This window comes from Cryptotermes secundus, unplaced genomic scaffold (genome assembly GCF_002891405.2).
Source record: "Cryptotermes secundus unplaced genomic scaffold, Csec_1.0 scaffold741, whole genome shotgun sequence".
In the NCBI taxonomy this organism is placed as follows: Eukaryota; Metazoa; Arthropoda; class Insecta; order Blattodea; family Kalotermitidae; genus Cryptotermes; species Cryptotermes secundus.
Genome location: NW_019724599.1, coordinates 511,706 through 526,009, shown reverse-complemented (window position 1 = coordinate 526,009; position 14,304 = coordinate 511,706). Strand labels below are relative to the sequence as shown.

Here is a 14,304-nt window from a genome sequence, read left to right as displayed (position 1 = left end):
GGGGTGTTTACCGAGCATTGCGTAGTTACAGGATGAGTGGGGTATGTGACATCACTCTCACGTCCTGTTGCGCAATCCAAGCATTCACAGAGTTGTCGCCTAGCAACACACTGATACAGTCTGCAACTCTCACGTTGCGTGCGTGCCCCAAGGCCTCTGTGGCTCAACAGTTCCTACATAGAGCAAATACGTCACAATATGATAAAATTCTTACCAGTGTCTAAGGAAAACATTATGGTACATTTAGTTGCACAATAATTATTGTTGCCTCAAACCTTGACATCCCTACCATAACTCCACAGTTCACTATTAAAATAACATCTGATATATGCATACAATAATGATTATTTTACATTCTTTGAGTTAGTGAAAAAAAATTTGCTCTGTTCATCACAGAAAATTAGTCCCAGAAATTCACGTTATTATTCTGAATATGAAAACATTCTTTGAGGCAGAGTCCTGGGTTGCATGTGCAGTATTAGTGAATTTGTTATCATTTTTCTGGTCTTATGCTTTCCTCTGTCTGTGTAAACCTTACATGTACATACACTGGGTAATTCCCAAATGTTTTGATCCCTTTGCTGGTATCCTAAATGCAAAATGGTCTCTGCCTACAAGTCTTTCCTTTGAACTTTCATGTGTCTGCTTCATGATTTGCATGCCCACATCCTCAGTATCCCTTCCACAACTTTTTTTTCCAGAACTTGATGAAGACTGAATTTCTGTTTTCTTCTCATTCATTGTGAAATGTGAACATTTACTGTGTCAGGATTGAATGGATGAAAGGACATTTTTTCCACCATTTAACAGACACTCTATAACTGTAAGGGTTTGCTGACACGGATCATGTATTTTCTGCAAAACGTTACTGAGAGTAGTTTTATTTTCTCTCAGGCAACTCTTGATGTAGGTGCATCAACCTTGGCTTCATGTGCTGTGCTTAGTGTGTACACACATCATTAGCATCTTGCCATATTATTGTGAATGGATGGTCTCTTTGCATATGAAGCTTTTCACCTTTTTTTTTCAGTTTCTCTTGAAATGTTTCAGCCATTACAGCCCCATTTTTTGTTTGTTTTTACTGACCAGAGATGATTAAAAATGGTGGACTTCTGAACCCCCCTGTCCATATACCCTGTATACATACACCTTATTTTTTATTCACACTAGATTCTGTCTTCAGAATTGAAGAAGCTAATGTGTTCTTGAAATATTTTTATTTCTTGCACACTTTGTTCCAATGGCCCTGAGATGTTTCATATATTCTTACTATTTTTCTTTATTCATTGTTTCCCATATCTGTTTGTCTCTTTTTTAATAAGAGGAGAATTTCACTATCAGAAGACAACTGGAAAATGTCAGCAGGAGAACTGTGTTCAAAGGTTTTGGTTTAGTCCTGTAAGATTGGAAAATTCAGCTACAGATCTCCATTTTCTACTGCTCCAAACTTGTGTATTCAGTGTAATTCTAAATTATGTACTTGTCTGGTTGCTTACAGTTCCTTTGTGTCCTGTCAGTGACTTGGAAAGTGTATAACCCTTTCACTGCTGTTGCTTGCAGTGTGTTCAATATTAAGGATTTATTTAATTTCATATTCATCTGAATCTGGATTATATAGGAGTACAGTGATCACACTGTCATCATTAATGACATGGCACAGAGAAAACCCCTTACTTATATTTGGTCCTGGATTTTCTGTGTCGTGGCTTGAGCAACAAATTTAACTGATGCTGATCCTAAGTTCCAACCAAAACCTAGTCTATTTTTAATTAGAAATTATCTGTGCATGGCTGTTTGCCTTGATTTCATCACAGTGTGGTATATGATATCAGTTAAGTTTTTCTAGTAGTAATGAGTAGCATCCAATTTAGAGTAAAGGATATTTTATGAGCATTTGGTTCCATTTTCAGGAGTGTTACATGAAAATCGAGGTAAGGCAGTGGTTCATACATATCTAAAGAATGATGGTGAATTGGAGAAGTTGCTGGATGAACTGAGGGAGAAGGTTGGTCCAGACAACCAAGCAGAACCTGAGCCTGATCAATCCATGGCAGTTGTAAGCTGTAGTACTTAGAAATCAATAATGATTGCTAGTGTAAGTTTGTCCACCTGGTGATTCAGATAGTATACAATCTGTTTTAATTAGTAAACATTTCCAAATTCAAAAGTCATACAATAATGTTTTTGTAACCATGTAGGTTAATACCTTTAATAAACCTACTCAATTTATAAATTTTAACTTTATTAATTTATAAATTTTAAAACTTTGTTATTTAGAAACCTACTTGGTTTATAAATTTTAACTTAAATAACAAAGTTTTAAAAACTTTAATATACATTTAATAAACCTACTTGGTTTATAAATTTTAACTTAAATAACAAAGTTGTAAAAGCTTTAATATAACAAGAAAGCTACTGTAGTTGTGGAAAAGTTGGATTTTGTATATATTGTGCATTACAAACATTGTATGTATATGTATTTTAACACTCAAAACTCCCATTGTGATAGTAGTTTCCAGAAAGTATCGATGTACCTCTGATGATGGTCTGTAGGGACCGAAACATGTAAGGGTGTTAAGTTTTCAAGTAGTAGAAACTTCAATAGTCACACTGGATGGAGCTAGTTTGTCTTTGTAAGTCAGATGACTTTCATTGCACTACACAGTGTTCCATCCCAGAAGACAGAACTCAGCATGAGGATGATGGTCAGCAGAATGAATATGAAGCATACATAATGTGGACTCAGGACTGCCAGGGGTCTTTGTTATTCGTCACATACGCTTAAGTTTTTTCTTTTATAAAGTTAATGGTTACACTGATATATTGGGTTTCTGGACTTTATCCATCGTCCTGGTTTTTAAGATAACAAATAAAAACACGACGTTTCGGAAACTGGATCTGTTTCCGTCCTCAGGTGAAGGAAAAGGGAAACACCTATTCTGTTGGGTCCGTTAGAAAGCGCTATCCTCAATCACTGGACGTGTTTTTATTTGTTATCTTAAAAACCAGGACGATGGATAAAGTCCAGAAACCCAATATATCAGTGTGTTATACACCATTGTCAGAATCCTATAGTAACTACTTAATGGTTTCAGTCTGTGAGGCAGAAAATCTGAACACAGATCTGACAATGGATTGAATTCAGAACCTTCTGAATGAAGGTTCAGAATCTTAATCCTGAGACCAGCAACTCTCCAAGAAAAGTGTCAAGCCCCTACATTAATGGTGGTGTTATCTCTCCCACTTCAGAAGTTTGCGTGCCTACCATATCAGTATTATTGAACACTGGGAATTAGAAAAGTTTGAAGATAGAGTAGTCTTCAGTGGTGTGGTGCCCATGCAGAGTTTCTTGAAAATTGTCATTTGGTTCAAGATAAGCATGTGTGAGACTGAAGCCTTAAGTCTGAGATGGAAATTCAGGAAGAATTCTAGAATTAAGATGAGCATTTGGAAATAATTCAAGAATCTAGATGAGAAAAGTATTTGTCCCTAAAAGACCAATTGTTCCACTACAATTGATCTCAGAAAGTCAGAACACACATTCTTGTCATTTTATGGATAAACATGTGTGCTCAGTCACATGTGCACGTTGATGCCATAAGTGTGTTTACATTTATCTGAAAGCAAAAGTAGGCTGAAAGTATGTGAATTTATAATAGATAGGTCATGGAAGTCATTTTTTTCACGGGGTTTTGTTATAGTAGTTTCAGAAAACTGACACTAATAGTTCTTTTTGTTTTATGAATTGTGCTCTCAGCCACCCAGTGGACTAGAATCAATGGCATGTGTATACTCACATCCAAAGGTGGAGAAGGTACAAGACATTGTGGTGGGTCACTTCAGAAGTTTCCAGGTGAAGAATATTGTCACCCGAGCCATGATATTCTGTCAGGTTAGTTCATATAATGTTTCTTAATTTGCAGGTGAAGTGAAGATCAATTGATAGACTGAAAAGGCTTCATATGGACACGAGTGCTCTATTTCTTTTTTTTTAGAAGTACATATCAAAAATAGTTTCAAATAAAACTTTATAAATTCAGATGAATTACTTAGTGTAAGGAATATTCATATTATTTATTTGATGAACATTTTAGAGGTATTAATACTCTATTTAGACAGGGAGAACAACATACTAGACATAAACATCTTACCAGCTCAGTTTTTTTTGAGGTGTAAATAAGTCAGCACACAGTGGTCACATTTCTTTTCATTTATTATCTGCTTATCGTGAAACAACCATCTCATTTAAAAGACTCTAATTACTTTTTAACCTTTTATATGCCATTTGTTATTTCATAATAGTGTTCTTACATGTCTAAAATATTTAAACCGAGAAGACTAGAGAAACTAGTTTACACTCATCAGTAATCTGTCAGACGACAGGTCCACAGTCTCTTCCAAAACAATTCCTCCACTTAATGCGATCTAGAGCTTTCTCCTTCAAATGACAGTATCCTCTTCTGTCCCCAAGGTCATCCAGCATCTTCTTATGTCTTCTTCCTCGTCTTCTTGTCACTTCTATCCACCCCTCTATCTTTCTTTCAGTAACTTCTTTTAGAAGGCAGTTTCTTCATAAAACATGACCAATCCAATTAGCCTTCTGTTTTCTTATTTTGTGTAGGATATTCCTCTGCTCACTGACTCTAATTAACACTTCTTCATTTCTCACATAATCGGTCCAACTGATCTTCTCCATCTTTCTCCAACACCACATTGCGAAGCTTTCCAGGTGTTTCTGATCTACTGCCCTAAGTGTCCATGCTTCAGCCCCATACAGAGCAATGCTCCAAATGTATCATTTCACTAGTTTCTTCCTCAAATTTAAGTCCAATACACTCGTGTGTTTTATTCATATTTAAACATATTTATTTACGCTGTGCCGTAAGAATAGAGTTTTGCATATGACACACTTTCCTTATACTTTCTGGTTGTTTCTTTACCCGTTAGCACTGTTCAGTGTGTTATATCTGGCATGTAATTATCTGTTGTGTAATATATAGCTGTAAGCCTCATTCCTTCACTTTGTAAAAAGGAACAATAACTTGAGTGTAATGCAGTCTGTGCTGACATGTTGTGAAATGAACTTATGTTCATGTATTGGTAATCTGCAGCTGAGCAGATCAGCCTGAATGTAAAAATGTGACCTTGCAATTATGGTTGGCCTATCAACGAGTCATGAGCTCATGGGGTCTGAAAAATACAAGTTTTGAATAAAGTTTTAGATTAAGAAAATACTGGTGAATTTGGTATGGATGATGGTAATGTTTTTGAGTGATTATACACAACTGGTGACTTCAGGAACCTATGTGATTAGTGACAGTGAGAGCAATGATGGTAGTTATGAACAAGAAGAAAACATAAACTTAGCATTGGGACAGATCTCAAATAAATTTGTGTGGCAAAATATAGGCTAATTTCCAGCTTCACAAGAAAGAATTTGTGATGTGTATGGTCCTTAGTTTGACATTGCTAAATTGGATTTCATGAGTGCATTTGAAAACATTTTTGGTATAGCTTTTTGTGTAACTGATTGTAGATGAATATGGCAAATATGATCAGCAAGAAATTTTGAAAAGTATCAACCCCTCCACATTTCACACTGGGATTAGGGGGTTGGAAGATGTTACAGTGGATGAAATGTATGTGGCTTTGGCTTGCATCATGTTGATGGGCATTTTACAAAAGCATATGCTTACATCTTACTACTCAAAGAACCAGCTGCTACTCACTCCATTATTTTTGAGACTTTACCTCTGGAAAGATGGGGGATAATAACCAAATTTATGCCTGTTTCTGACAACAGTAAGCAAAATGAATCTTAAGGACATCCCAAGCTTTTTAAAGTTTATCCAGTCATTCATCACCTAAATAACAAGTTCCAAAATCTTATCTTTCACGACAATTACCTGTGACAGATGAGTCCTTGACTCCTGGGAAAGTTCATTTGTCTTTCAGACAATACATGCCCCTCGATAAGCTGAAGGAGAATATAAATTGTGTTAATACCATATGATGGCCGAAAGGCCGAAACATGTAATAATTTTATAGCATACAGTATATCTACAAATAACTGTATTGACAAAGCCAAGTAATAAAATTATCTTACACAATATGATACTGCGATACAGTATTTTTAATTTTTGACATTAAAAGGGTTAATTTCAAAATATATTTTTATATTGTCAGATAATGTTGAATACATTAGTTTTGGATTCTTTAATTTTTCAGTATCGCGACATTGTTATTGAAGTTTACCAGATCCTGAGAAGGCACCATCCTTTAGTTAAACCAATGACTTTTGTGGGTCAGTCATCAGCTGGAAAACAATCTAAAGGCTTCACTCAAAAACAGCAGCTTAAGGTAAGGAAGCAAGGTCTTTCACAAATTATTTTGAATATCATGCAGGTCTCTTTGAGATGCTGGAAGAGATGAGTTGCTAAAATACTGTATATTATTTCACAGCCGTTTGTTCTAGGACATACAGAACAGCCATACAGCTAAAGTTAGGAGAGCACTGTAAAGTGATTTTATATACATATGGTGTGTGTGTTTGTTATGGGCACCCACTACTCTGACACAAGAGAACTACCAAAAGATAACCTCAGCCCTTATATACAGTGGTTCCACTATTCTAAGAACAGAAGGAAGGGCATACTGTGTGGTAACCTTCATTTGTGATTCTGTGTTAGTTTTGCTATAATAGGAAGTAAATGACCAACTCATTATATCACAAACTCTCCAACATGCAGTTCGAGTTTCCTATCTCTTCTTTGGTGTTATGCATGAAGGAGTTTCAAAAGACAGCGCTTGGTCAAAGACAAGATCAACCTATTACTTGACAGCAACCCAGAAGCGACTGACATGACAGAACAAGCTTCAGTTCTACACCACTGAGGTGTATACAAGTGAAATCTTGCAACAGACCAGTTATCTGGTGGCATCCTTGACAACCGAGATTCTTATGATGAGGTGATACCAGCCCCACCTGCTCCTCAAGGGATATCAAAGTTGGAACAAATGACAGATTGGACAAGCAGTAACATTCATCTGTTCACTGGTGACATGACTGGCAGGAAACAGAATATAACAGCCCACATTAATGAATACTTGACTCCATATAGTGTTTTCATGTTGAATTTTGCAGCTGTTACCATTCTATTTGTGCAGGAAACCAATCGATGTTACCAGCAGTACTTGGACTTCCTTGACAGTGGACCTTCTCCTGTACCCAATGTCACTGAATCTGAAATGTTACTATTTCTGGCACTTACAAGGGAAAGTCAGTAAAAAGGTCACAAATGGATACGAAATGTAAAATGTGTGATGTTTGAACCTGTAAAAAATGTGTATTTCTTGACATATTCTCCACTGACATTGATACGCTAGTCCCATCACTTTGCCAGTGCATCAAAACCTGCTTGGTAGTGGCTTCCAATGGCAAATGTTCCCTATTTTCAGTGGGTTCCCAAATTGTCCCTGGACTCAATTACCAGCTTCTCACAACAGCAGTTCAGAACTGAGCCCCAGCAGTTCTCTCACTAACTCACCAACTGACTCACCCACTGACTCCTCACTGATTTGTCCTGCTTATAATATCTTGGCATGGCCCACACAGAAAACACCATTCCTCTGTTGCAATTCCATTGTTACATTTGTGTCTGTTGGGGTTCCCATGTGATCACTATTCAGCCATTGCTAGCAACAGCCATTTTTGCAGATCCATTACTTAACAACAGCTACTGTATAGTTTCTAATTTCACGATCGTTGCCTAGAAACATGTCTATATGCCACAATATAATGATGTTAGGAGATTTAGGACATTGTCTCCAAAGAAGTATGTAAAATAATTAATTTGGATGTTTTGGGTAGGACAGTAATACCAAGATCAGCTTACAGTCTACAGGCCGAGAGCAAATATAATGTCACGTGTTGGGTATGTAACGCGACAAATAACTTCACGCCATATTGAATATAGTGAATAGAAATAGTTGAAGACTTCATATATTTAGGCTCGAAATTCCATAAAGATGGAGAGGAAAATCATGAAATAACAAGAAGAATAAAACTAGCGAATAATGCATATTTCTCGTTACTATCAGTTTTTAGATCAAAGGATATACACCGAGCGAATAAAACAAAAATATATAAAACAATGATAAGACCGGTGCTTTACTATGGATTAATTATGGATATGAGGGTTGGACGCTAAACAAGAAAGAGGAATCGGTCATCAGTTCTTTCGAGAGGAAAATCCTAAGACAAATTTATGGACCAATAAAAGAGAATGGGATATGGAGAATAAGATATAATAAAGAGTTATACAAATTATATAAGNGGAATGGAGGGGCTTGATAAGGGAGGCCAAGGCCCGACATCAGGCTGTTGCGCCATAGAAGAAGAAGAAGAATGCTTGCAACTGCTCAGTCCAGAACCTTTTGTCTTCTCGTCTACTGTCTGAAAATGTAAACATTAGACTATACACAATTATAATTTTGCCTGTGGCTCTGTATGGGCATGAAACTTTGTCTCTGACATTAAGGAGGAACATAGACTGAGGGTGTATGAGAACTGGGTGTTAAGGAGACTATTTGGACTGAAGAGGGATGAAGTGATAGGAGGTTGGAGAAAACTGCATAATGAGTATCTTCGGAACTTGTATTCTTCTCCAAGTATAATTAGAATTATCAAGTAAAGGAGGATGAGATGGACAGGGCATGTATCATGAATTGGGGAGAAGAGAAATGCATGTAGGGTACTGGAGGGAAAGCAAGAAGGAAAGAGACCACAGGGAAGAACAAGGCATAGGTGGGTGGACAATATTAAACTGGATCTTAGATAGATAGGACGGGATGGGATGGATTGGATTGATCTGGCTCAGGACAGGGACCAGTGGAAGGCTCTTGTGAACACAATAATGAACCTTTGAGTTCCATAAAATGCTGGGAAATTCTTGAGTAGCTGCACAATAGGTGACTTCCCAAGAAGGGCTCATCTCCATGAATGAGTGATTTGCAGCCAGTGCCAAAACAACTCACAGACTTCTACATACATACATACATACATACACACATACACACTGATCCGTTGTCCGAATTGGACCGGATATTGAACTCGTTAAAATAAATACCCAGCAGACCCAACAGCATAACGCACGCAGTCGCGAGAACAAGACGCAACAGAAACACAATACACACGATAGGGAAGCATACACAACCAAAAGCACCAAATAATCATAATTTACATTGTCATTCATAAACAAAATTACAAGGAATGTAGTTATTAAATGTTATACATGCTTAGCAGAAATATATTCATCTATTGAATAAAAAGCATTTGTTGTGAGGAAACTTTTCAGTGTGCATTTAAAAATCTTCACATTATCACTCATCCTTTGTATATTTTGAGGAAGAGTATTATAAACCATAATGGATGAATATAACACACCTCTCTGGATTGAAGATAATCTCACTGATGGCACATGTAGCTTTCCAAACTCTCTAGTGTTTATATTATGGATATTATCGTTGGTTTGAAAACAAATGCCATTTCTAACAACAAACATCAATATAGAATAGATACATAGGCTAGGAACTGTCAAAATATCCAACCTCTTAAAACCTCTACACAAATTTCTAGAACTCAATCTCAGCAAAATCCTAATCGCTCTTTTTTTGGGCAACAAGTAAACTTTTCATAACTGGAGAAGAATCCCAGAATATAATACTATATTCAAGCTGAGACTGATAATAAGAAAAATAGACCGTTCGAAGAGCTTGTTCACTGACAAGGGATTGTAACTTCCTGAGCATAAAACACGCTGTATTCAGTTTCTTTAATAATTTTTCAGATTGTTTTTTCCAATTAAGTTGACAATCTAAATACATACCTAAAAAAATAACAGTATCAACATCTTTAAGTCTAAAATTGTTATATGTTACCTATAATGTATACTCTGGATACTTAGGAGTGACAAATTTAATCAGGTGAGTTTTACTCGAATTAAGTAACAGATTATTATTTCGAAACCCACTTGAAACCCTAGTCATAACTCTATTTAATTTAATATTCAAAGAGTTTAGGTCATTTGAGGTAATTAAAATTGTTCTGTCATCCGCGTACAGAATAGTACGTGCTGTATCCTTAAGAGTACCTGGGAAATCATTAATATAAACATTAAACAACATTGGTCCCAGGACAGATACCTGGGGAACACCAAACCTTACGGATTTCCATTCAGAGATTGTAGTAGTCCAATTACAAGTATGCAGCACAACTCTTTGCATTCTATTTTTTAAATAAATCTCCAACCATTTCCAAATAGGCCCTTTGACTCTATACATCTTCAACTTTTGAATCAACAGATCATGACTGACACAATCAAAGGCCTTTTGTCAGATCGTAAAAAATACCAAAAATGCAGAACTTGATTGAAAATACTCAGAGGTTACCTTGCCCACATTCCCCCCCCCCTTTTTTTAAGAAACAAGTTATTAAGCTGAAAATAAGTTTCCGAAATCATTTGCCAGTCAAACCTTCAAAATATATTGCTATACCTGTGCTGCATGAGAAGTGAAAAGGGAGACGAAATGCAAAAGTAAAGATATGGGAATTTCTGTTGGTTTACTGTTTTGAGGCTTAAATTGTGATGTTGTATCATAGTCTTTGGAGCCATAAAACATCTCTCGAAATGGACATGTAACAGAAAAGATTTATTTTCTTGTGTTTACTGTGGACACTGCATAATAATACTAAGAGATCCATCCTGTTGATTGCAACTCTGGGAATAAATATAAATTGTAGACCATGGCATAGTGAGGCACTCATTTAGAGGTTACTGTAAACTGAATAGAACGATTGAATGTTTTAAGAACATATGTTAATATTACAGTCTTGTCAGGATGTGGTTCTATGTAGTTTGCTACTTGTTTTTAGGTACTAACATCTTGAAGGACATTCCTTCCTTCAGTTCCAGGTTAGAAACCTATCTACAAAACTCCACAGCATTTCACCCAAACAGATTTATATAGCAGTACTGCTCTAAATTTATATTCATGAGGCACTGGCTTTTCTCTGATGGCATGCTGGCTATCATGATTAAAGTTTTTTGTGGTTTCTCTCAGCTCCCCAGGTTTAATGACTGGATAGCATCTCAGTTAAGCCTCGACTATTTCCTTTCAGATCTTTTCTAATTCATCTGTCATCCTACCATTTGATGTTAAGTAGTCTGTGATACTGAAAATGTCAAAATAATGCATCCAGTCCATGGCATGTCATGCCAGAAGACATTTACTGTGAACTGCTGCTACTCCCTCCTTCACCTTACCACCTACAACCATCGTGAAGTTGAGAGCTGTTCATCATCACAGGCTCTTGCATCGTGTTCACAGTGCTCCCTAAGGTCGTCGCAGGGAATCCAAGCTCGCAGCGGAGGGCCTATCAGATGTTATAATGATCGACCATATAACAATAACAAGATTAAATGAAAACAAAACACAATATAACACACTACAAGAATATACAAAAAAATAGAGCACTGTGAGCATACAATGTTGCCAACAACCCACCCAACACGGCTGAATTCAGCCCTATACTTATCTGCACTTCGCGGCATCAAACTGAGCCGACATGCCCAGTTCCACTGGCCCATGTACATTATGTATGGAAGTCGTTACACCACACCACGACTTCACTACTGCTTGGTCCGCCACAGGTGGCCCCAAAGAAAATATATATACTAACTAAACAACTCCGCATATCGCCACCATACATTTACTCCTGATGGCTGGCGATGACAGTAACCCCGACGTCTGCGGCCAGCTCCCGGTTACACCAAAACTAGATTTAGAAAACCCCGCCGAACAGAAATTTAGACATTCCTCCCGCTGGTCCACCAATGTCCTAGCCCGAGTGGATCCACTATCAGACTACTCCACTGCTTCCAAAACATACTTCCTTCTGAGACACACAGGGTTAGGAAGGGAGGGGAAAAACCACATGGTACAGAGGAAGAGGAGGAGGTAAGCTCTAGGACAATGATAAGGGGTAGTGTGGAAGGTATGGCTAAAAGCCATGACGTCACAGAAGGGAGCTGTTGCTTCAGCACGGCTCAACTGGAATGAGAACTTTAAATCTCTCAGCTGCCTTGTTATTCATGAAATACTTTAAAAAATTTAGTCTTATCAGTTCTGTAATGCATAAAATACCATTNAAGGGCCTGCCAGGACAGGGGTGGGATTTAAATACCCTTCGCGCCATTCAAAGAGTTAAGAAGGGTTCCATTGGCCAGTTACTATGTGTTCATTTTTACCTGAGAATGAGAGAGCAAGGAAATGTTTGGCATATCTGGTACTATCTATGCATTATTGTTCTGACAAGGTCTGTTATGGTTCATTATGTATGTTGTAGGTAATGCGCAAATTCAAGGCAGGGGGCTATAACACCCTCATCTCTACTTGTGTAGGGGAAGAAGGTCTGGACATCGGTGAAGTTGATCTCATTGTGTGCTTCGATGCTCACAAGTCTCCTGTTCGGTTAGTGCAGAGGATGGGTCGCACTGGTCGCCAGCGTGAAGGTCGCATTGTGATGCTCGTTACTGAAGGCAAGGAGCATGATGTACGTGTTGTGAATATGGGCAGTAAACATCATCAGTTTCTTCCATCTTTCTGCATATGGGCAGTAACTACTCCAATTGTTCCACCTTTCTGAAATATGGAAAGTAGATATTCTCAGTTCATTCAGCCTTTCTCAAGTATGGGCAGTAGAAATTGTTCATTTGTTCCATTTTTGAAATATATATATATATATATATATAATCAATGAATATGTAAGGGTAGGCCATAATAATCCGGCCGTTGAACCACAGCCATCACTGATCTATTGTGCTTCCCCTTTTGTTTAACCCTTCATTAATTCTACACTTAAAATGAAGTGTAAGGCTTAATTTATGGATGCGTCATAATAGTGTAATTGTTGTGGAAACATCTGGTTGGCAGCACAGGCTGGGTGGTTGGGAAGTATCCAGAAAGAGATGTGCTTGCATACACTCCCAGCTCCCCTTGCTCATGTCACAATATACAGTAGAACTTGGTTATAACGTCATCAAAGGGACCTAAAAACAGTGTCGTTATAAANATATATATATATATATACTATGAATGAATATGTAAGGGTAGGCCATAATAATCCGGCCCTTGCACCGCAACCATCACTGATCTATTGTGCTTCCCCTTTTGTTTAACCCTTTATTAATTCTACACTTAAAATGAAGTGTAAGGCTTAATTTATGGATGCGTCATAATAGTGTAATTGTGGAAACATATGGTTGGCAGCACAGGCTGGGTGGTTGGGAAGTATCCAGAAAGAGATGTGCTTGCATACACTCCCAGCTCCCCTTGCTCATGTCACAATATAAGTACAACATATGGCCCACTTTATCATCTCTGATTCAGTTGCATGTTTCACAGTCCCAGGATCTATGAGATGTCTAAATATAAGCACATACCTAGTTTATTTGAGGTGAAATCATTTCCACTTTAATCTAATTAATGAGGAAATCAAATTTACCTCATGTATCAAAGAAAAGAAATATACAGTAACAAAGGAATTTAGCAAGAATTTCACACACTTGAAGAGTATGTCATTAGTGAATGCAAAATGTAACATAAGAAAGCAAATTCACATTCTTTATAAGTAATGTGTAACTGTCACTGAACAAATCAGTTAACATGGCCACGCCATAGCTCAAGCGGTTAGTCACTGGTTTCCCACTTTGGCAGCCCGAGCTCAATCCTGGGGTCTGGTCAAGTAGGATTTGTGGTGGACAAAGTGGCACTGGGGCGGGTTTTCTCCAAATACTTCGGTTTCCTCTGCCAGTCTTCATTCCACCAAATTCTCCATCATCATAATCACCCGGTGCAGGCTACAATAGGGCAATCAGTGGCTGCTGTGCCGAATGGACCCAGTTGGACTCCACCCCCCACTAAGCGGATTAAAAAATCTGTTAACATAAGGCAGCTCAAGAATGAGATTCTGCTAAGGGTTTCACTGTAGCTTCTACAAACAGGCCCATAGCAAAACTGTGAACACACATGATTTAATGCTGCTTCATGTGTTTAACTGGTTTCTCCTTGCATAATAGCATACACAGAATGTACTTGAATTACATTACTTGCAAAGAATATGAACCAGGTTCAGCTTGCTCTCAAACCAATCTCCTTAATTTCCATTTATGAACAATAACGTTGTACTTGCCAAATAAATACAGAACACAAATCAGATACCTCATCACTTACTGTAACAGCACG

At 37.5% G+C, this 14,304-nt stretch overlaps 1 protein-coding gene across 5 annotated transcripts in view; it reads left to right on the top strand.

The window, feature by feature from the left end:
* Positions 1-14,304, top strand: part of LOC111862417 — an 85,313-nt gene that overhangs the window by 24,640 nt on the left and 46,369 nt on the right. For all 5 annotated transcript variants that reach the window (XR_002842428.2, XM_023847787.2, XM_023847786.2 and 2 more), the window contains 4 exons: positions 1,911-2,056; positions 3,758-3,892; positions 6,229-6,360; positions 12,407-12,613. Coding sequence is in view for 4 of the 5 variants with exons in the window: in XM_023847787.2 (XP_023703555.1) it covers positions 1,911-2,056; positions 3,758-3,892; positions 6,229-6,360; positions 12,407-12,613 (620 nt within the window). In the remaining variant the exon portion in view is untranslated. The remainder of the gene's footprint in view (positions 1-1,910; positions 2,057-3,757; positions 3,893-6,228; positions 6,361-12,406; positions 12,614-14,304) is intronic.